This window comes from Lissotriton helveticus, chromosome 4_1 (genome assembly GCF_964261635.1).
Source record: "Lissotriton helveticus chromosome 4_1, aLisHel1.1, whole genome shotgun sequence".
NCBI lineage: Eukaryota > Metazoa > Chordata > Amphibia > Caudata > Salamandridae > Lissotriton > Lissotriton helveticus.
The window spans coordinates 1,080,154,444-1,080,179,101 of NC_136063.1; the positions used below are offsets into that span (position 1 = coordinate 1,080,154,444).

Consider the following 24,658-nt stretch of genomic DNA (forward strand, 5'->3'; position numbering starts at 1 on the left):
GTCAACTAAGAACCCATGAGACAAGCTTGAACCTGTCTAAATGAAGCTAAAATGTGTAATGCTCTAGCCTGGATCGCTAGCTTTTTGTCCGCACGTACTTTTCAGGTTTTTTCCCCTACGTCTGCCTCCACTGCCCTCCTGTCCCCACACGGTGTACCCCAAGGTTCTATCTTAAGCCCCCTTTTCTTTAATATTTATGTCAGTCCCCTTGCCTCTTTGGCAGAACAATCTGGGCTTTCGATATTTTCATACGCGGACGACACCCAAATCATTTTTTCTCTCTCCTCTAATAAACACGCTCCCTCCTCATCTCTTAGATCCGGGCTCATCAATATTGCCAACTGGATGCATACCCATAAATTAAAACTCAACGGTGACAAAACCGAACTCCTTTTATTCGGTCCTGACACCTCTCTCTGGGGCCCCAAGCACTGGCCGCAGCAAATGGGTCCTCTGCCGGCTCCTTCTGCCAAGGCTCGCAACCTGGGAGTCACTTTTGACAACCAGTTATCCATGAAGCAGCATGTTGTGAAAGTCTCAGCCACCTGTACTAACATCATGCGGTGGCTGAGGAAAATAGCATGGATGCTCCCGCCAGACACGCAAAGAACTGTGGTCCAGGCATTGGTTACCTCCAGGTTGGATTATGGCAACGTGCTACTCCTTGGGGCTAGCAAGGAGGTAATACGTAAACTCCAGGTGGTGCAAAATATGGCAGCTCGCCTGCTTTGCAACCTGCCCAGAACTGCCTCTGCCACTGTTTCCCTGCGCAACCTTCATTGGCTGCGCATCGAATCAAGAGCAAAATTCAAAGCCCTTTGTTATATGCACCGGATTAAAACAGGTAACTCCCCCTCCTACCTCTCTAGTTTGGTCCATCCGTATTGTCCAGTGCGTACTCTCAGGTCCTCCTCTCTTGGCACCTTTTTCGTGCCTCGTTTCAAACGCACCAGAGTGGGTGGTCGCTCCTTTTCCTATCTGGCGCCATCACTCTGGAATTCTCTCCCCATCGCTTTGCGATTTGAAACCTGTTATTTGAAATTTAGAAAAGGCCTGAAAACTTGGCTTTTCTCTGCCTAATTCATCTTCTTCTTGTCTCCCTGCTTCTTTGGCTCTGTTAGCGCCGGGAAACCCCTGGGTATCTGTGCGCTCTATAAACTCAAATATAATAATAATAATAATAATAATAATGCATATAGACGTATTGCACCCTTCCGTATTTGTTAAACAAGAACTAAGAAAAGTAATCTGTTGTTATTGTAAAATGACAAAGTTTAAAAGTAACAAAAAAAATAAGTTTCTACTTCCAAGCTCCAGCGGGACCAATCTTCTTCGTCTATCTGACCCGCTCTGCATTGAGGTTGGTCTCAAATTGCGCCTATGTCCCGTTCTACTGCAAGTATAACTTCCTGCGACGCTTTACACTTTTAATCTTGATTTATCCTTTAATTATTAAAAATTCAGATCTCCGGACCCTGTCTTTTGGATTTTTGGTGTCATTCGGTTATTTCAATTTTGCTCTGTTTTTCTGACAAGGAGTGGCATTTTTATTGTGTTGTGTGTTTTGACTTTTCAACTGTTTTGGTACTCATAAATGCTTTACACTTTTTTGCGAAGTTAAGCCTGTCAGCTATGTGCTGTAGCTACCAGGGGTTGAGCTTGAGGCCAAATTACTAAAAACCTTAAGTATACCCAACAGGATAGTGTCTTTATTACTTGTGATGGATACCAATCCACCCCATTAATGAATAACTTTCTCCTAAATAGAGTTGGTATAGTTTAGGCCCTGTATGCGCTGGATGTCGTTGGACCTCCTTCTAAATATCCCCACTGATCGTATCCTGTTCTATACCACCGACACCTGGAGATTATTTTGCTGATGTTGGAGTTTTTTCAACAGGAGAATTGAGCGTTTTATGCTACAATGTGTACTGTCAGGTTAGTAGTAATATGTGAATTGCTCGATAACTGAGAAATCGGCTGACATTGTAGGAAAGGATTAATTAATATTGAGGGTTAAAGTTGGAAAAACATAAGGTAAGGAAATTACAGAGATTAAGGGGACGTCATAAAAATAAGGACTTGAGGTAAATTGCAAAATGTTCTCTTCCTATGAATGTTGGCGTTCTCTTTTCACAGGGCACACAAACATAATTATCCTTTTTAATTATCTCTGTATATACGAGCACATACATAAAAGAATATGTTTGAGCATTTGGGATTTTAAAATGTGTTTATTTGTTGTTATCCCCTTTACCTACAGCATTGGAGTGCTACTGTGAGCACTGTGTGAAGCAAAACTTTACATGCATCACTGATGGGCTCTGTTTGGCTTCAGTAATACGAACTGGAGAAAAAGTGGTGCACAACCATATGTGTATTGCAGCCGTTGATCTGGTTCCAAAAGATAGACCATTTCTCTGTGCCCCCTCGGTGCTGGATGACGTCTATACGAAACCTCACTGCTGTGACAAGGACCAATGCAACAAAATCAATGTTACAGTGACTGCAATTGGTAGGAACGATTTATTTATTTTATTTTTGGTATTTGTATAGCAGCACAGAGTGCATTACATAAAACTGTAGCAGTACAACATGAGTAAGCATATCAGTGGCAAGTCGGTGTGGCACAGAAGGTCAGATTAGTTATTAAGGTACAATGTGAAGAGTTGTTGCTTCTTGTCTTTCCGTGCACAGGGGTATGGAGTCTCTTGGATTCCCATAATGTGGCTCCAGAGTTGTGGAAACCCATAATTGAGTAGATTAATGCTGGCAGAATGAAAAGAAATGGACAAAGTGCTCTTCCTTTATCAGTATGGTTAAAAGAATACATGGGCAAAATGAAGAAGCAAAAGATAAAACGTCAGGCCGGCAGAAATTCTAATGTTCGAGGCATGTCAGCTGTACATTGCATGCTTTGCTTACTCCTGCCATCTAGTGTTGGGTCTGAATGTTTGCAAGTTGTTTTTTACTTTGAAGAAGTCTCTCCAGTCACAAGGTATGGTGACTCCTCCTTCCTGTGATAGTGCTCATGGTCATCAACTCCATTGTTAGATTGTGTTTTTTCCGCCAACTGGTTCGGACGTCTATTGTTGCGCTCTGGTTCAGATTCGTTTCTCGGGTTCCCCTCGGTGGGCAATCCACTCTACCTTCGACCGTATTGTTTCAAACACTTTTCCCTCTTCTTCACGTTTCGATTCGGTCAACAAAATCTCCATTTCCAATATGAAAGTTTTGTGGGCGGCTTTCGGGCCTACCCGCATTGGTCCGGCTCTTCGTCGATGGATCGGACTCCATTTCCAAATTCTGCCCTCTGCCACGCCCGCGTACCGACTTGCACCAGGTGTGTAACTTGTGCTTGTCTCCAGAGCACAGAGAACAAGACTGCAATGCGTGCAACTCTTTTCGGTCCAAGAAAACTCTCCGAAATCGCCGGGCTCAACGTCGGGAGATGCAGCGCCAGCATATTGACTACACACCTGATATCTTCGGCGAAGACTCGGAGCATGATGACCCTGATCCCACAGCAGCTGAGGAAGAACAGGTCTTCGAAGTGTTGGACCCCGATTCAGAGTTGGAGATAGACCTCGACGATGTGCCGGAGGGACCACCTCCACATGCCTTCTGGCCAAGGTCGGCACCGAGTCGATGTTTCTGACGCTCCGCCTCATGGCTCGGCACTGAAAAATACTGTCCAGCCATCTGGCTTGGGACCAAGTCGGCCCAAAGCCACTTCGGAGCCGAGACCTTCCAGTTCCAAGCACAGTTGTTTCAGAGCCAAAACCTTCGACACCGAAAACCAGCAAACTAACTTCAGAGCCGAAATCGTCCACAACGAAAGGTCACTCCATCTCTGCTCCAAAATATTTGGTAACGAAAACCAAGAAAGCCCCTTCAGTACCTTTCGATCCAAAAATAGACATTGTTCCGTCCAAACTGGATCCAAAGCAAAAGAAACTCTATAATAATCCTGACACAGGACATTCATACAAGGACACCATCCAAGCACAAGCTTCCTGATGATGGTAGTCATTCTAAAGTCTCTTGGAAAAAGAAACATTTTGGTACTAGCCCTTTTCATCCACTACCATCACCACTTCCCTCCTCCCCAATTTTGCATCCTTTATATATTACACCTCATCACTCTCCCCAAGGAGGAGACAATACTGATGAGGGAGACGCATGTACCAGGGGTTCCATGGACAGATTATACAATTGATCCTCCAATGGATAATGATCTTGACCGTCACCCTGCTAAGCCACCTCCACCTGATGACAATTTCTCTTATCAAGAACTCATTGCCGGGGCTCCTCAATGCCATGGGGTGGAGCTACACAAAGAATCCTTAGAGGAGGACTTCCTATTTGAGACTTTAAGATCCACACTCTGGTCGAGCCACACACTCCCTATGCTCAAAGGTATGATGAGGCACGCAGACAAGATTTTTAAAGACCCTGTACGAGCACGAGTCCTCACTCCTAGAGTCGACAAATAAAAACCTTCCCCCAACAGATCCAGTGTTTATTAAAGGGCAGTTACCACTTGACCCTTTAGTAGTATCTAATGCTCATAAGCGAGCTAATTCTCAAACTTCTAGTGATGCTCCCCCCCCCCCAGATAAAGAGTCAAAGCTCATTGATGCTTTTGGCAAACGTATAGCTGCACAAGCGGCCAATCACTGGCGCATTGCTAACACGCAGGGCCTTCTTGCCAGATACTATAGGGCGCACTGGGACGAAATGGAGCAATTACTACAATTTCTCGCAGAGGAGCATAAAGCCAAAGCTCAAGATTTAGTCCAGGAAGGTAACTTAATTTCCAACTCTTCCATAAGGTGTGCTCTAGATGCTGCTGACACTGTAGCTAGGAAAATAAATAATAGCGTTTTACTCGGAAGGTGTGCCTGGTTACAGATTGTTGATGAACATCTTCTTTTTGGCCCTGAAGTTGCTCAAGCGCTAGAAAAAATGAAAAAGGACACTGAAATTAACAATTCTATAGGAGCACTTCAGTCTCCTTCAAACAGAGTTTTCTTTTGATGCTCCTTTTACCGGGGAGGATCCAAGTTAACAACCTCCGATCAAAACACTTCCTCTTACAAGGGTAACAACCAATCCTTCTCCAAGAGCATATTTTCGAGGAGGTTATAGGGGAACAGTTCCAAAGGTAGGTACACAAGAGGTTGGTGTGAGGGGACAGGACGTTTGCAGCAACAATTAATATGTGACCTAACCACAATATTGGAGAGCAAGACTACTTATTTTGCAACGCAGTTCTACTACCAACCCCACGCCGGAGGACAGTGTGGGATGGAATTATTACCACACTTCAAAAATATAAACAGTGAACATTGAAACCTTGAAAAGGTTGCATGTACAATTTTACTGAGGCAACGAAACGCGTGTTGGCTTGAAATCAATTCACAAAGAAATCATGAAAAAGGAATCAAGATCAGAGAAACAACTTGGATTGCCGTTTATAATTTTGTGTGACTAACTGAAGCTACTGCTGTCCTGTATATGACGTGTTTTGGGCATTGCCAATTACCCTTCATTAGGTACTTCCTCTTCTACAGCTAGGCGATGTTATGTCTACTCTAGGCTTAAAAGATACATATTTGTACATTCCAATTCATCCAGCTCATCGCAAATACCTCAGATTTGTGATAGCAGGCAGGCATTACCAGTTAAAAGTACTTCCATTTAGAGTCACCACTGCTCCCAGAGTATTTACCAAATTTCTAGCAGTAGTAGCCGCTCATCTCAGAGGACAATGTATTCATGTCTTCCCCTACCTAGATGACTGGTTCATCAAAGCCAGCACTTACTAAACCGGTCTGCAACACACTCAGACATCAATGCACTGCATCAGTTGTGTTTCACCATCCATGCACAAAAGTCTTACCTGTGTCCCGCACAGATGCAGGCTTATCTAGGTGTTAGTTCAACTCTCTAAAAGCTCTAGCCTCTCCCAATGTAGCCAGAATTCACTAGATTCAGTCTTTGCTACTACAGTTTAAGCCCAATCAAACATTACCAGCCAGAGTTTTCACGCAACTGCTGAGAATGATGGCATCTTGCATCGTAATTGTGCCTCATGCAAGGCTTCACATGCGTCCTCTACAAGAATGTCTAGCACGTCCGTGGAATCAATCACAGGGTCATTTAACGATTTAGTGTTGGTAAGGGAATGCACCCATCGCTCACTGCATTGGTGGCACCCACAAAACGTATCAAAAGGGCAGCCCTTAATAGACACTATTCAAACAGAGTGTGCCAACAGACTCATCTCTCACTGGTGGGATGCCCATCTCCAACATTACACAATCCAGAGTCTGTGGAGCGACAATCACAAAAGTCTCCACATCAACTACCTAGAACTTCTGGCAGTATTCCTAGAACTCAAGGCTTTTCAGGCTCACCTTACAGGCAAAACTGTCTGCACATACAATATGACAGCAATGTACTATGTACAAAAACAAGGAAAGAAACATACACTCCAACTGTCATGCCTCTCACAGGACATTTAGAACTGGGCAATTCATCACAACATCTATCTCCTAACAGAACACCGTTCAGGAGTAAACAACCAGATTGCCGACTTCCTCAGCAGACCGAGGCAGCAAGTTCACGAGTGGGAACTTCATCCCCAAGTTGTTCTTCCTTACTTCCAACACAGGGGATTTCAACAAATGTATCTGTTTGCCACAGTAGTCGACACAAAATGCCCAAACGTTGCTTCCAGGTTCCTATACCCTCTATCCAAGGGCAATGACCTATGGATGATTTGGTCAGGGATGTTTGCCCACGCTTTTCCGCCTCTCCCACTACTTCTGTTGCTAGTTCGGAGGCTCAGACAAACATCCCTTACACTGATTTTAGTAGCCCACACATTGGCTTGTCAACCTTGGTACACCACCCGGTTTGAACTGTCTGTGGTTCCACATCAAACACTACATCTCACCTCCTGTCTTCTCACTCAGAGCCATGGAGAAATCAGACATCCAAATCTCAAGGAGCTCAACCTAGTGATTTGGCTCGCAAAGTCATAGTTTGGTTATTTAAATCTACCACCACAATGTATGAATACTCTGAAAGAAGCAAGAAAGCCTACTAACAGAGCGTGCTATTCAGCAAAATGGAAAAGATGGGTTATCTATTGTAATAACAACCAAATCAATTCTCTAGATGCCTCTATCCAAAATATTGTCTGTTACCTGTTGCATTTACAGCAAACAGGGTTAGCTTACAATTCTATTAATTTACACCTTGCAGCAGTGGCTGCCTATTTGCAAAACAGACCACATCAATCTCTTTTCAAAATTCCAGTAATCAAAGCTTTCATGGAAGGTTTGAAAAGGGTAGTACTGCCAAGAGTTCCACCTGTTCCAGTGTGGAATCTTAATATTGTCTTTACAAGACTTATGAGTCCACCCTTTGAACCCTTACATAAATGTCCTTTACAGTTTCTCTCATGGAAAGATGCTTTCCTCATTGCTATCACTTCATTGAGAAGAGTTGGTGAGCTACAGGCTTTAACCCTGGAAGAACCTTTCTTTCAACTCCATTAAAACAGTTGTTCTTCGCACCAATTCAAAATTCCTTCCCAAAGTGGTTTCTGCTTTTCATATTAACCAATCAGTTGAGTTACCTGTGTTTTTTCCTCAACCTGATTCAGTGGCAGGAAGGGCTCTCCATACGCTAGATGTTAGAAGGGCTTTACTTTATTATACAGAAAGGACCAAAGATTTTTGCGAAACCTTATATTTGTTGCAGTTGTGCCCCCTCACAAGGGCAACCCCATCTCTAAATCAGGCATTTCAACAAGGATTGTTAGATGCATTCAAATATGCTATGCTAAAGCCAAAAGAACTGTATCCATACCCCCTAGAGCGCATACACGCAAGATAGGGGCTACTATGGCCTTTTTAGGCAACATTCCTCTAGCTGACATATGTAAAGCAGCTACATTATCTACACAACACACATTTACTAAACACTATTGTGCAGATGTGTTAGCAAGGAAACAAGCTAATGTAGACCAGGAAGTACTTAAAACACTGTTTCAGACTAGTACAACAACTACAGGTTAGCCATCTCTTTGGGAGTGTACTGCTCTATAGTCTATGCAAAGCATGTGATCTACAGCTTACATGCCTCGAGTGGATAGTGTTACTTAGCCAGTAGGCATCTGTTCGTCGCGTGTAGAGCTGTAGATTCACAAGCGCCCACCCTGTTTCCCGTCTCCTGTCGTAGTTGCAGTTACTCAGTTTACATACATACGCATGGACATCTCTATTCTACACTTACTAACTCCATTCTTACCCTCTGCGGGAAAACAATCTAACAATGGAGTCGATGACCATGCGCACTATCACCAAAAGGAGGAGTCACCGTACCTTGTGACTGGAAAGACTTCTTCGAAAGACAAAAACGACATGCAAACGTTCGGGCCCAACACTAGATGGCAGGAGTATGCAAAGCATGTGAATCTACAGCTCCACATGCCAATAACAGATGCTTACTGGGTAAGTAACATTATCCTTCTATTTAAATGTGAGAATTTAGTCCATCCTTAAATTGGGAACTCATGTTGGTCATTGGTAGATGTTTGGTGTCTAAGTCACCCTTCTAAGCTGAAATATTCTTTTTACTCTCTGACCATATTTTATGCACCGCAGTTACGCCAGCTTTATTCCAGACTGTGGAGCACATGCCGAAATCCATAGCTGACCACAACCCTGTCGAGGCAACATTTTTATTTGACAACTTTATTAGGTTTTATTACCTAACTGGTCAGTTGTACACATGTTTGCTATACACCCATCCATAATCTTTTTCTTGAAGCTTGCAAATTTTTAGCGATGCATTGTTCAGATACATTAAACATACGAAGAGTAAATAGATGATATACAAATTATGATAACAATGGCGGACACCTCCACCAAAATGTCACATTCCGACACAATAATAAGATTATTACATCCGCGAGGGGTGGGGGGGAGGGATGGGGGGAAGTTGGGGAGGAAATGTTAGACCACCACACTGAATGAGGGTGAAGTACAACTGAAACAACATGGGTAGTTGAAGCATATCACGAAATAGGATGTATGGATGGAATCCCACCTGAGCAGACCGGGAATGTTAACTCAAAATGCTACACAGGAACGTATGTGAACAAGAAATGATATGAGAATGTATTGCTGGTACCGAAATGCAAATAAAATGTTTTAAAAAAAATAAGATTATTACATTACTCTGCACCATCATTTTCTGACGTGTTTGCCTGCTCACTTCCGTGCCCTAGTATATGGAGCAATATCCTGCAAAGTTCTCTCCACTGTACCAAGTCCTCTTCCAATTTCTCATCCTTTCTACAAGCTTTCATATGCTGCTCTTCAGCGAGTGACCCCTCAAACCACATCCTTCATCCATCCTTCTAGTGTCGGCACTTGTGGGCTCATCCAGTATTTCGCTACTTGCCGTCTGGCAAGCGCCAATACCAATTGTAGCAGTTTATAAGCCATCTTACTTTTCCTACGCTTTGGTATCTGTCTCAAAAGACACTGCACAGGACTAGCCTCCACTCGTATACTTACCCCGACACCCTTGCCACCACACCATGCCAGAATTGTAGCACCTCCAGGCATTCCTATGCCAAATGCAAAAACCCTGCTCGCCCACTGTGACATCTAGGGCCTTCATGTGGCAGGATTGAATCTATACAGTGAAGTCTCACCGGGGTCATATATACTCTTTGCAGGAAATTCTAATGTATCAATTTAAATCGCGCATTACAGGATACTTTACTTGTCAACACACATGCATTTCTCTAATTCTTTTCTGTAAACGGGGGCCTTTAGGTCCTCATCCCATGCTTTCCTTGCCCTGTGCATCCGGGACACCGAATCCAACCTCATAGCCCTATATAGCAGTGCGACCAATCCACGTCCACTACCACAAGTAAGCAACACGTCCAGTGTCTCGGTTACTGAGGGCGATGGTCGGGTTTGAGGGCATTGACCCTGCCTAGCTCCACCAGCCCTGCGTACTGCAAATACTGCCCATGTCCTAATGCAAAATTCTCACACGCCTGTTCAAACGTAAGGAAGGTATCATTGACATCTGCCCATCAGCGAGTATCTGACATCCGCCCTCCCTCCACACCCTGAAGGACATATTCTCATCCATTTGAAGTACAGGGGCCAGGTGCCAGATGCTTAGCTCCCGATGAAAAGGTGCGTGCCTCAGCACGCGCTCCACAAACCTTGGCCATAAAAATGCTGTTTGCTTAACTACATATGAGAGATCCACGCCCACACTCGCTCCCTCCATCAACACGACAGGAAGACTCTGCGGCTGGATCAGTCCATCTGGCAAGCGCTTTTCCCAGTTGTCTCCCTCGTCCATCCACCGTGCCGCGTGCTGAAGGTGCGCTGCATATTAATATAAGTCTCATCTGGGTGCCTCTGATCCCCCTCCTCATAGCGTTTAGAAAGGACCTGCGATGACACCCTGCTACGCTTACCTGCCCAATACAAAGACACCAACTGCGACCTCAATTGCTGAAATATCAAAATGGGTATATTACACATAGAGTTCTGTAATGTATACAGGCATTGAGGCAAAAGCACCATCTTTGCCACCGCGATTCTTCCCATTAAAGACAGTGGTAGCGTATTCCAGAAAGCTACTGAGCTCCTAGGAGAGTCCATTACCTAATATATGTTCAAGCAAAGGATCTGCACATCTTCAGTGCAACTTGTATTCACAGGTAACGGAAGTGGCCTATTTTCCACTGCAGTCTTACAGTTGGCAGCTCCTCAACTCCATATCCGTTCAGCCCAGCCATCGGGAACACCAATGACTTGGCCCTGTTCAGTCGAAAGCCTGAATATTCCCCAAATTGATCCAACAACTGCAATAGCACAGGTAACGCTGCCCAGGAGGATTTTACATAGAACAATGCATCATCAGCATATAAGATAGTAGATATAGGGTGCTCCCCACTCTGATTCCCCAGCCTCTCAGATCCTGCCTTACCCAGTCTGCCATAGGCTCTTTGGCCAAAGCAAAGAGTAAGGGGGACAGGGGGCATCCCTGTTGCGTACCTCGTTCTATGCACCATTGTGTGGATCTATTCTGACCCAGCCTTATCCCAACACTCAGCTTAGTGTATAATATCTGCACCAACTTTCTGGAACTGGGCCAGAATCCTGACACTTTCAATACCTCTTGTAGGTACCCCCAATCTACAGATCAAAAGCTTTTTCAAGATCATTTAATACTTGTGCCATTTCCTCAGCACGTACACTTGTCTCATTTATTATGTGGACCAAGTGTCAAATGTTCATGCCTGTGTTCCGTCCCGGAATAAAGCCGCACTGGTCCTCATGGATCAAATGGGCCATGTGCTGTCCTAACCTCTTAGCCAGCACTTTAAACAATGTTTTCGCATCAGTATTGATAACTGATAGCGGCTGGCATGTTGTGGGGTCCTGACTATTTCCACCCAGCTTGGGAAACCTACATATTTCTCCCGCTCGCATTGTTGTCGGTAATATCCCCTTTTCGAAGGCCTCATTAAATGTTTGTAGTAAGGGTTGCACCAACGTAGCCGAGTAAGCCTGATAAAATTCACTTGGGAATCCAACTCCCCTTGGAGCCTTAGCCCTGGGCATGTCCGCAATGGCCTCCGCTATTTAATCGGCTGTCAATTGCTCTTCCAGTTCCTGACTATTCTCCGCTGTGAGCTTCATCAGCTGTAGGCCCTCCAGAAATGGTGGATAGCGTTTAGGTTTGACCAGTGGGTCAGCTGTATACACCTTGTGCATATGCTGTCGAAATTGTTCCAGGATATCTAGTCTAGAATGTACCAGTTCACCCGATTGTGTGCTTATACAGGTGATCAAAGGGGGCGCCTGCTCCCTACGCAGTATCCATGCTAACAGCCGACTAGACTGGTCTCCCTGTTGGTTCAGCAATTGCCTGAACTTAGTAAGTGTATGGGGAGAGGAGTTGGCCTAACGGCTAGGGCGGTCGACCTTGAATCTGGGGAACTGGATTCGAGTCTCTGCAGTGACGCTGAACATTCTGTGATTCTGGGCAAATCACTTAATCTCCCCGTGCCTAACAAAAAAAAAAAGTGTCCTCATGTAATGCAACTGGTGCTATGTAAAGTGCTCTGATACCCGATTCGGAACAAGTTCGCCCTATATAAAACTCAGAAAAAAAAGTGTATATTTGTCCAGTCGTCTCCCATATATCTGTGATTTGTTCTTGCAGTGTACGCTTCTGCTCTCTGATCTCCTCCTGTCCCTGTACGCCCGTCTGTACTTCACCAGTAAATCCTCCCTATCGCGTAGTTCACCAATCAATTGCCGCCTTCAAGACATCCCCCTCAGTGGCCCTGTTATCAGTAGTATTCCAATTAAGAGTTATATAGCTTGTTATTGCCTCCAATAGCGCCTACCTGATCGTCCAGGAGATCCGTTGGGAGTCTACATCCTCACGGGCCTTGATCTCTGATACCCCATTGCGCCACAGCACACCGGTGCACGATCTGACAAAAAACGCGCAATGTGGGTTATGTCTGCTGCCAGTAGTGCAAGTGACTCAGTCACCAAGACCCTATTTAATATACTGTATGTGTTGTGTCGGTGTATAGCACGTGCACACCTTCTGTGTCGGGTGGTGTATCCTCCAGATATCCCTCAGACCAAGTTCATGCATAACTTTTTGCAATTGCTTGGTCATATGCGGCTTGGTGCCCCTTCTAGGGGGATGCCTATGCAAGTCAGGATCCAGGACACAATTAAAATCTCCCAACCAAATAAGTGGGGCATCCAGGTCCTCAGTGATCAAGTCTTGTATCGTTAATAGAAAGGACGGGTCGTCGATATTTGGGGCATACGTGTTCAGTATGTTATATCTTTTTCGTTAAGTTTCCACCGTAGCAACACACACTGACCCCCAACATCCGCTTCAATGTACTAGAGCTTAAAGGGTATACCTGGGGCCACCCAGATCAGCATTCCCCTAGCATATGTGGAATATAAAGAATGAAACTCTTGACCCCTCCATTTCTTAGCCAATCTCGCTGCACCCACATCATCCAAATGCATTTCCTGCAGGCATGCCAACTTTACAGAATGTCGTTTTAAAAAAGAAAGCACTCTGTCGAACATCATTCCAACTAGGGAACTTTACCTCTCTTGCCATAATGGGTTACTCTCATTTTCTGACTGACTGTATTGCTGCATCTATTTATTTATTTATTTATTTATTTGACATTTATATGGCTCAGCAAATCATCCCCAGGGGCATCTCTCGGCGCATGCAGCACAATGACAGAAACCTCACCCAGCCTGGCCCCCTAGAACAACCACGTTTTTAGACTTTTCTTGAAGTGTCCCAGAGAGGAACAGCAACGCATCACTTGCGGTAGCCTGTTCCAATGGAAGGGGGCAAGATACGAAAAAGCACGCCCCCCATTCTAGATTTATTGATCTTGCAAGGGACTAAAAGATTTTGATTGCTGAATCTCAGCTGGCGACCCGGGACATACGCTCTTACCTTCTTCCTTAGTTATACTGGTCCCAGGCCTTGCCTTGAACACCAATAAAAGAAGTTTAAAGAGTGCTCTCTTCCTGACGGGCAGCCACTGTAGGGCTGGCAGCAAGGGTCCCCGACGGGGACCATCGGAGCTTATTCAAAGCCATTTTTGCAGCAGTATTTTGCAGTACCTGGAGCCTAGAGAAAAGCTCTTCCCTTGCTCCTACCAAGAGTGCATTACCATAGTCCAACCTACTCACAATCAGCGCCTGGATGAGAGTCTTTCTTGCATCCAAAGGGATCCAAGGAAATACTTTCCTTAGCATTTTCAAGGTCCCGCAACAGGAGCTGGACAGTGTCTTTACATGGTCTTCAGAGGATAGTTTGCTATCCAATAGGACTCCCAAATTCCTAACCTGTTTTTTGGGGGAAGGAGACTCCCCCAGTTCCGAAGGCCACCATTTTGGTGTCCATAATTCCTCCGCCTTCCCAAACAGGAAGATCTCCGTCTTATTGGAGTTAAGCTTTAGGAAATTATCCCCATCTATGCCGTTATGTTCAACATACCGGTCTTAAACTTGGCTCTGGTGACAGATGTGTCTGATTCGAATGGGATAATCACATGCGGGTCATCCGCATACGAAATCGTCTCGAAGCTGCATGATCTTATAATGGCAGACAACGGGGCCACATATATGTTGAACAGAGTAGGGCTTAGAATGGAGCCCTGGGGTACCCCCTTATCAAGTGGGGAGGTTGCGGACATGAATGAGTCTAATTTGACCCGTTGAGATCTGTTTGACAGAAAGCTTTTCAGCCATGCCAGTGCTTGGCCCTCGACACCAATCTCCTTTAATCTGCAAAGCAGGATGGTATGCGAGATGGTGTCGAAGGCTGCAGACAAATCAAAAAGAACCAGTTAGTGGGTGTCCCTTTGTCTTGGGACATTCTAATACTTTCAGTAACTTCCATCAGGGCTGCCTCTGTGCTGTAGCCTGCTCGGAAACCCGATTGAGCAGGGTCTAGCAGTTGGTTCTGCTCCAGATAGACTGTCAGTTGCTGGTTAATCATCTTGACTTTCGAACAACATGGCAGAAGAGAAATATGCCTGTAATTTTTCATCTCTGATGGATCAGCTGACGTTTTTTCCAGGAGCGGTCTGATCAGTGCATTCTTACATTTATCTGGAAAGATACAGTGTCAACGGAGATGTTACAGACTTCAGTGAGCGAGGGAGCTAAGACGGTGGACAATTCTGCCATGAAGAAAGGAGGGGCGCAGTCTGACTCTGAGCCTGACTTAGTTGCTGCAAGTGCCGCCCTAACTTGCTCCGTGCTAATGATGGAAAAAGAGTCGAGCTTCAGGTTGGGTGCCCTTGCAGCCTCTCCTCCCCTCAGAGAGTTATAGATGTTGTCTATCTTCTCTCTGAAATGGGTGGCACAGGTGCTTGTTTCTCGTTTATTTTCACTGCTTTAAGAGGGGCAATGCGTTCCAGGGCAGTCCCGCCCGCAGCCTTATTGCTGTCTAGCCCCGCCTCTGTAGAAGGGGCTAAGAAGGCCCCGCCTAATGCCTCACGCGTGAACTTCCTCCAAGACCTACGCATGGCCTTCCTTCCTAGGGGCTTTTTTTCGCCTTCTGGCTGGCTAAAGTAGAATCTTAAGGCCCGGTGGTCAGTCCATATTAATTCCTGACGTGTTTCTACGGACAGGAAGGGGACGTTTTTAAAGATAGAATCCAGGGTGTGGCCCATACAGTGCGTCGATTCATACACTCTAGAAAGAAGCCCCAATGATTCCATTGCCGATAAAAGGGCCCTAGATTCTGTATTCGAAGACTCTTCCAAATGGTGGTTGAAATCCCCTGCTAGAACGAAGCAATCAGATTGTAGGATATAGGGGGCAAGCGTTTCCAGGAGGGAGGAGCAGAACAGTTGCTTGCTTTCCCCCGGGGGATGGCACACTACCGCGCCCATCCATCTGGTGTCCTTCAAGGACTCTATATGAAACACCAGTAGCTCTATGTATGATGTGAGCACCGAGTCTACAACCTTCTTATGGTGAGGAGCCCTCGTTGCTACTGCCACCCCTCCTCCCCGTTTACCTTCCCTGTCTAGTCTAGTCATCTTGCAATCTTCAGGAAATGCGACCGCTAGTGCTGGGGTTGAATGGCTTTGAAGCCAGGTCTCGGTCAGAAGGCAAAGATCAGGCTGTCCTTCTTCCAGAAGTTCCCATAGTTCCCCCGAGTGTTTAGAAATTGACCTGGTGTTCACATACAGCCCCTGGAACAGTCCTCTGTGTGTTTGATTGCCTGACTGGGGGAGCCCCCCATTTCGCAGATTCGTCCCCTGTTAACTAGATGGCTGAGGGGTTGAAAGGTTGTGAGTTAATGGCCTTACGTGCTCTCCCGACCACCCACAGTCTCTACAATGGCCATCCGATGCCTCCCCACTGGCTGACATATCTCCCCTGCCTCCATTCCCCAGAGTTGCTCTCTCGTGTAGCTGATAAGCCCTCCTGTCCTAAGGCAGGGAGACTAGGGCAGCACTTCCTGGCGGCTGGCAGCGTCCAGGCGCGGACGGCGCAGACGGGCTTGCCTTTGGCGCGTCAGCGTAGCGCGCCCGCTGTGATCCCGCGCCCTGTGTCCGCTTTTGTGGCCCCCTCCTAAAAGACTAGGACGCCAACCGACCAAAGATGACCGCCACTAATTGCGTGTAGCTGGGCTAGAAGGCAGCCTCTCTCCACAGCAAACGGCCCTTCTGAAGAAGCCGCGGTGGACTGGGGAGTTGCCAAATTAAAAAGAAGTGAAAAGTGAAAAAATTCCCCCAAGAGTCCCTGTTAAAAACAACATTACCACTGGTAATACATCACTCCAGTGTTCCAACTGACTTTTCAGTTTAACACAACTTATATCAATCCCAAAACTTATATCAAACCTACCCCACCCCCCCCCCACCCACGGACAATATTTGGCAATCATCACAGTTGAATCTGCCCACCCACTGCTCGTGCCAGGACCTGCACAGCATCCCCAACAGCCCAACTGGGGCAACAACTTTAAACTACCGCACCAGCCCGTCCCCCCTTTGCTTTGGGTGCAGCAGCTTTATAGCCAAAACAATCTTGGGGCCCCCTAGAGTATGTCCAGTGCCCTTCACGTCACCCTCACACCCTTAATTGTCATTGTGGGTGTGCTAATTCCGCCATACAGGGTGGCTACTACATTCTTCATACAGCATCAAGCACTACACATAATATTACCATACATCTATGACAGCGATGGTTCATGCTCCAGATGTACCGGGCTGCCAATCACCTCTTGGTCTTCCTCCCTCTCAGGAGGCTCCTCCAGCAGCGTTTCAAGCACATCGTCCATTGTCTGCCCCAGGGTCTGCGAAACCTCATCCAATCCTGTATTTGGCACTCCTTAAAGCTGCGCTGTTTTGCTTCCATCCTCCGGCGCATCCAGCTGCAGTGATTCGTCCTCGTTTACTGTGATCCGTTGCTGCGCGCGATCAGCCTACATTTTTGCTCCTGCTCGTTCTTTCAGTTGCCCAGAGCCCCTATCAGATTGTGTTCCCCAGTGTCTCTTCTATCTCCTCTGCTCACCAGGAGGGCGACCTTCTCTTCGAATGTCTAGCCATTCCCAAGTGTCCTCAGGAGTATCAAAAAAGTGCGCTCTGCCCTCCCAAATTACCTTCAGCTTAGCTGGGTACAGTAACCTATATTAGAGACTTCATTCACGTAGTTTGCGTTTTACCCCTAGAAAGGATTTCCGTAATTATTGCATGTGCTTCTTATAATTGGGGTACACAGCAATCTTGTTGTTTTCATACTGGAGTTCCCGTTGCTCTCGAGCTGCTTGCAGTATACAGTCCCTGTCGCTGTAATTTTATATTTTTGCATTCATTTCGTGGGGCTGCGCACCCGGCGGCATGAGCGGGACCAGGGCCTTATGTGCGCTTTCTATCGCAAACATATCAGAGAGGCCAACAGGCATTGAGGCAACTTTAGGATGTGGTAGGCTCCTATCGTTCATTCTAAAGTGGTGCATGCAAACTGCAAAGCTTGTCAATCTCACTTTTAGGCACAACATGGAGAGACACATTGAGCAGTTCTTTACGGAGAATACAGCTTCCTCACTGTTGATTCAGTAAGAGGCCTTCAAGGTTTCGGTTAGAGGATTGTGTCTCCAGACTACTGTAGGGACTCACAGATCCTTATTGCACACTTTAAACAGAATAGAGGCTTGGCTGCATGCCATAAAGAGACGCAGCGTTTCAGGGCACAAACCCTTAGAGCACCATTCCGCATTAATACAGCAACATGCAGAGGACATGGAAAAGCAACAATTATTTGACCATGCTTCATATTTAGGTAAAACACACAAAGACTGCGATCAGGTGCGATTATTCACACCCTTTCCAGGTCACTCTGCATCAGTGATCATAATGGACGGATGCACCATACACAAGTGGACATTAGCACAGCATTTTTCCAATACTACCGGAACTAATATCAGCCCATTGCCCTGTTCCCCTCACCTAATATTGAAGATTTTTTTAAAGCCCATCAAACTCTCTTGTTTGAAGCTGAACTAGCGCCTGGCCACAGAAGTCCCTATCACTCAACACAAAATGAAGGGAGTTCTATGGGACTTACCGCTATATGTATCAACAAACCATTTTGCATTTCCTAAATAGCGAATTTTAAGGAATCGCTATTTAGGAAATGCAAAACGGTATGTATGTACAAAATCGCTTTCCAATAGCGATTCCTTAGCATTCCTAATTTGAGATTAGCAAATTGTTAATCGCAAATTACCCCTTCATTTCCATGGGCCAGGAGGCCCATAGGAATGAAAGTGCAATTTGCAATTAGCAATTTGCTGATCGCAAATTAGGGATTTTTCCAAGGGTGCAGGGGTGTCTCAAGAACACCCTGCTGCACCCCTGAAAAAGACATTTGGGGGCATATGGCGCACATACATGCCCTAAGGGCATGTATGGGCGTCATATGGCACATTTGGTTTTTTTCAAAAAAGCTTTTTGATAAGAATTCGCAAATTACCACCAACTAGAAGTTGGTGGTAATTTGCTAATCCTTAATGCCATTTTTTGCATATTCTTTGTTTGATACATTGCATTTAAGGAATCGCAAAATTTGCAATTCCTTAAGTGCAATCGCAAAATAAGGATTAGCAAATTTTGCTATTCCTTATTTTGCATCAAACTTGTTTGATACATACCATTTGTCTATTTAGCATTCGCAAAGGCCGAAATTCGCAGAATTTCGGCCTTTGCGAATGCTAAATAGCTTGATACATATAGCGGTTAGTGACTAGCGAGGTCCTTGGTTCAGTTTGGATCCCCTCTGAGTTCTGTTGGATGTTTTCGCCTGTTAGCACTGTGTCTTGTAAAGCTGTTTAACAGCGTTCTGGCGTAGGGTAGCCTACCTCCCTCTGCCAGTGAAGTCTTGATTGCCTCCATATTAAAACCAGGCTGAGACGCTAGTGATGTGGCTGCTTATTATCCCTTTCTTTAATCCATGTGAATTATAAGAGCCTCGGTAAGCTGCTGATAACTGCAATACTGCTGGAGCTCCCATCCTTGATCCACGCTGACCACTGCAGCACCTCCTTGAATATTAGGAGGATATATTTGATCTTAACCTGGGCTCCAGACGATTGCCTCTCCTTCGACCTGGACATGCATGATTTCGGTTCTCCGCAACTATGGGTTTGTGGGATCACAGAGGAGCATTGGTAAGGATTTTGTAAGCTGCACTCACAGCCAGACTGAAGACAGGATGATGTGTATTTGACTCCTTCAGGATATATAGAGGGTCACAACAGGGATGCCCACTTTCCCCTTTACTATTTAAGATTTCTATTGAGCCACTGGCACAGACTCTGCTGGTAAGGGGCAGAACTGAGCATTGATATAGTCTGGTCCACACTTGTGGTTTCGCCCTATGTGGATAACCTGCTGGCCTACACAGGGTGGATTTGACTGGGATTGAGGGTATATTGTGTTGGTTCCACTTAGTTTCTGAACTCAATGTTTATTGGGGCAAATTGTGTATTACCAGATGGATTGGGGGTCTTACGGTGGATGCTGACCTACTTCAGCTATCTTAGAGTGCGGATATACCACTCTGATGTGGTTAATGTGGACGGTAATCTAGTGGAAGCCGATTGTTCCCTGAAGGCACACATCAAATTCTGGATTGCTTTGAGCCTATCAATGGTTGATAGGGCAGCAATAACGAAAAGGGGCAGAGACGAGTTGCCCTGTCGATGCTCCTCTTACTTGTGGAAAGGGGAGGACTGAGAGTTCCCAACTTTGAGAAATATTATGTGGCGGCCCTGCTACCATGGCCTTCCCTTGCTTTGTGTCACAGTGTTGTCCCAATCAGAATTGGAAGAGGGGGGCGCTGGAGCGAGTGCTGTTCCCGACCTCTAATGTCACAGCTGGAGCACCTAAGTTAATGGTGGCTGCTGCTGATGTATTGAAGAGGGGTTTATCGCTCAACTGGCCTAACTCCTCCCTGCACTGGGGGTACCACTCTGGGCTCCGCCTAAACATTGGCGGACTGACACCTATGCCCTTAATGCAAAGGTCAACCAACTGATTCACTCAAATAGGGGAACTATACAATGCAGGCTCTCTAATGAGCTTCTAAGAACAGTATGACATACACGAAGGGCAGTTTATGCAGTATGAATGCATCAAAGCAGCACTACCCACCAAGTGGCAGGTGGTCCCTACTGAACCACCAACACATGAGCATTTGTAATCTTTGCACACCTTCGGTTCCTGTCATAGGCATTTATGTTGGCTGTCAGAGGAAAAACCTGCCTATGAACATTCAATTATATGCCTAACTAAAAGGTCATTCAATAAACAAAACAATGCCCCCAGGACAGACCAAGGACTTTTCAATACAAATATATAAAGATTTTATTAAGTCGCATAAATCATCTTCAATACATAAATATCAACCACATGGTGGATTATTAAAATCAGATACCAAAATATTCAATACAGTCCCACACATAAAAAATCAACTATCAAACCATCATATACCAAAATTGCATACAAACAATATCACATGCACACAACATATCAAGAGTACATAGCAGCCTCAGGCTGATCACTATGTAACAGATGAAGACAAATCATAGGGGAGATGAAAAGGAGATCACTCGATATCCCCAGTGAAAAAACGCAAATGCACGTTTCGGTGTGTGGCCCCAGCCGGGGCTACACCTTCATCAGGGCAGCGATGTACAAATCAAGTGGGACACAAAATCGATTCAAAAGAAAGATATGTCACATATCAGGAGGAGATAGGCCCCCAAAGGGTCACCAAGCTAAAAGCGCCTCAGTAGCTGCTTCGGTGCTACTCGATGTACAAATGGCCATTTGCGCTGGAGCCGCGGGAATCCTCCAACTGAAATGTGACCACCGGCGGAAGTATTGAATTTTACTACATCGTCTTTATCTTAAGATACCCGACATTTCCATTTGGGGCCAGCAGACTTCGGGGAAGCTTCTCCAGCCCCTTGGCCCCTGCCATCAAGCTTTAATCATCGGGTATCCTTTCGCACGATACATTGACCTCAAGTGCGATTTTACACTTCCTTTGGCCTTAGTACATCGAGTAGCACCGACATCATCGACCAATCATCGACAATTCGTATACAGTGCGTAAATTGCAGGAGAGGGAGGACAGTCAAGACTCATCAGTCTTCACAGGGTGTAACAGGAGTTACGATTTAAATGAGTCCCAGATATCCCGGGGTCGGGACGAGAGTGGGAGCAGTTTGGCATAGGTGCATGCTTGGTCCTGCCAGAGTGTCATGTCGCTAATCTAATCCTTGAATTTGGGTGCACGTTCGAGGCCCCATCTGCAGGCCAAACACCATCTGGATAGTAAGAGAGTGAATGAGACAAATTTACGGTACGTCACAGGTATCTCTCCGTGTATCCGAGAAGCGCGGTGAGGGGGGATAAGGGGATTTAAAGTGAGGTCATCAATGCCAGCGCGGTGAATACCTGCTGCGATTAGGTAAGGACTGAGCTACAACCCCATGCAAGATAAAGTAAGTCAGCGGCTTCCGCCCTACATCTGTCGTTTGTTTTGCGTAGTATGTATTTGTGTAGTTTAACAGGAGTGTAGTAGAAACTGTGTAAATACTTGTAGTGAGTGATATGCAACTGACTACTGGAAGAGACTTGTTTAGTCTGCCAGCAACAATACAACCACAGTTGGTCCGTGATCTCATGTCCGATGTCGGCCACCCATTTATCCCGGGAAGTACAGGGGGCGTAGACCATCACTTTGTACATGCTATGATAGAGTGTAGATACCAGGTGGGACTCATTGCTAACACATAGTACGTGATGCAGTGGGGTGACAACCGGGGGCTCTTGAGGGTATGAGGGAGTACACTCTTTAAAACCTTGCCGCAGGCGGACATAGAGGAAAATGTCCATGTGACAGGGCTGTGTATCTGTAAATAGTTGCTGTACAGTGCGAAACGTGCCATTGAGATAGGTCACCCCAGTTATGAATGTTATGTTATGTTTAGTTTTAGTTTTGCGAAATACTCCTTCCTGCAAGACGGGCATCCTTGGGTGATATGTAATTGGGAGCAGCGGGGAATATAAGATGGGGGTTTGTAGGCGGTGAGTAATATGGAGCCAAGCTGCAACCGAACAATCTACAGAAGACGGGCATGATGTGGGTGCAGTCCATATAGCCCGTCAAGCGGGATGGTGTCCGACAGCCAGTGTGCAGTTGCTACATGAGGTGTATATCTGCAAGGGTGCAAGCCAATATTGAGCAAAGTGTGCTTGGGCACATATATAGTACAGTTCTAAGTTAGGGACATCGAATCCCCCCTGAGAATAGGGTCGCGCAAGTGTATCCCACTGCAAGCGTGGTTGTTTTCCACCCCAAACTAATCTGATTTATTCCGAGCAAATTGAAAAAAGTAGTGTCTGCCCAGGTCGTAAGGGATATTTGAAAACAAATATAAGAGCTTGGGGAGGATGACCAATTTTATGAGCGAGACACGGCCTGCCATGGTGAGGGGGGAGTACATTCCAACGAGTTATACTGCAAGTGATATGTTCTAATGTACGTCCATAATTGAGCCTCATTAATTCTTCGCGATAAATGGTGATGTGTATCCCCAGGTATTTCACCTCAGCAGCGCACCATTCTATGGGATAGTCTGTGGGGACCGCACCACAGAAGCTGTAAGTGGGAAAAAGTTGAGATTTGGCCCAATTGATATGGATGCCGGAGAGACCTCCAAATCGAACGACTTCGCTGAGGAGCGGGTTGAGGTTCTGCTGAGGGTCTTTAACATGCAGGGTAACATCAACGGCATACAGGGAAATGAGGATCGGGCGAAGGAAACATTGTAGGGCCTTTTCTTGATGATGCTGTCTGATTTAGGCGGCCATCGGCTCTATGGCAAGGGCAAACGGAAGAGGAGAGAGAGGGCAACCCTATTGAGTACCTCGAGTAAGGTGGACAGGCTTCAGTAGGGGGGTAATTAGTGCCTCACGCATTGTATTGGGAAGGATCTGTGCCTCTAGAACCTCCAAGTATACCTCTCAGCACCGTAAGTAATTGATCCAGGTATGCCTTGTTGAAGTCAATGGGAATGCTGTCAGAACCAGGGGCTTTGCCCGATTTCGTCTGCATAATGGCTGCTTGAAACTCATCTTCAAAGGCGGCCGCTAGGAATTCCCTTTGATTATCCCCTAACCACCCCAGCGCAATATCCTCAAGAAAAGGAGTAAAATCCGGGGGTGCGGACCTACGAGAGTGATCAAGATTTGTGTAGAAGTCAGTGAATGTTTGCAAGATTTCAGTACTATCCCTGTGACGTACTCCCAAGCTGTCTATTATATCCATAATGTAATTGGAGAAACGATGGAAAACGAATTTCCGGCGCAAGCGTCCTGCCAGGTCTCTCCCCCTCCCCAAATCTGGGAGCAGTGAAGTATTTGCAGTGAAAGCTAACTTCACGTTCAGCTGAGGCGGTGTATTCTGTGAGTTTATCCCTAAATGTAACCTTTTGAGTCTCAGTTGCATCCTGCCACATCTTTTTCTAGTTGCTCTAGCTCCCCTTCAAGACGGCTCAGGCTCCGGCGAATATCTCTGAAGACTCCAAAGCTTTTTGATATACAGAAAACACGCACCGTAACTTTAAAAGCCTCCCAAAGTGTGCTCATATGGATGACTGTACCCTTTTCCTCTCAAAGAAATCAGAAATCTCTTCCCCCAAGTTCCGCCTTGAAGGCCGTATCTAATAGCACTGACGGCATTAGCCGCCAGGTTCGTGGGGAGGCAATCGAGTTAGGGGGTGCGATTGTCGTGCATACTGGGGCATGATCCGAGATTTGTTCTGGCCATATGCTCCACCAAGAGAATCCAAGGAGCAACCCCCCCGAGAGACAATTCAATAATCAAGCCGTGACCAGGAAGCATGTGCCGTAGTGTAATAGGTGCCTTCCTTGCCAGTGGGGTGAGCGTGGCGCCAAGCGTCAATAAGCCCATGATCGGGGGCAGAAGTGCTAACGTTTCATAAGTTTTGGTGTAATGGTGAGGAAGGGTTTTGGACCAGTCTACAGAAGGGCACAGGGCAGTGTTAGTCTCCCCCACAGATGACGTGAGTGGATCCCATCTTAAGGATGTGTCCACATAATGTAGTAAGGAAGTCCGGATCGTCGACGTTGGGTCCATAGCAACAGATCAGTGTAACTGACTGTGTACCCAGTGTTCCCCAGAGCATACAACTCCTACTGGACGAGTCGCTGAAAGTACCGCCTATGATAAAGGGCGTGTTCTTTATAACTGAAATTAAGGTACCACAGTAGTATGTAGAGTAAGAGGAGAACAATCGATCCACCGCCCATTTACTTCCAAAACGGGGGGGGGGGGGGGGGCGGCACGGGTCAACATGCGTCTCCTGGAGCCTGGCAATATGAATCTGATGCCTATCGAGATAAGCAAGGATTTGCCGACATTTACGGGGGTCACAAAGGCCTCTGACATTCCTTGTAAGCAATTTTATACGGATCGTG

General features: G+C 46.0%; 1 protein-coding gene across 5 annotated transcripts in view; it reads left to right on the plus strand.

Annotated features, from left to right (window-relative positions):
* The window catches only part of TGFBR1 (transforming growth factor beta receptor 1), a 1,073,092-nt gene that overhangs the window by 213,506 nt on the left and 834,928 nt on the right, over nucleotides 1-24,658 (plus strand). For 2 of the 5 annotated variants that reach the window (XR_013610571.1, XM_078687672.1), the window contains exon 2: nucleotides 2,264-2,515. The exons of 2 other annotated variants lie outside the window; for them this stretch is intronic. Coding sequence is in view for 1 of the 3 variants with exons in the window: in XM_078687672.1 (XP_078543798.1) it covers nucleotides 2,264-2,515 (252 nt within the window). In the remaining 2 variants the exon portion in view is untranslated. Of the gene's footprint in view, nucleotides 1-2,263; nucleotides 2,516-10,774; nucleotides 10,933-24,658 lie in introns of all 5 variants that reach the window. One more of the 5 variants, XM_078687674.1, reaches the window with a different exon arrangement.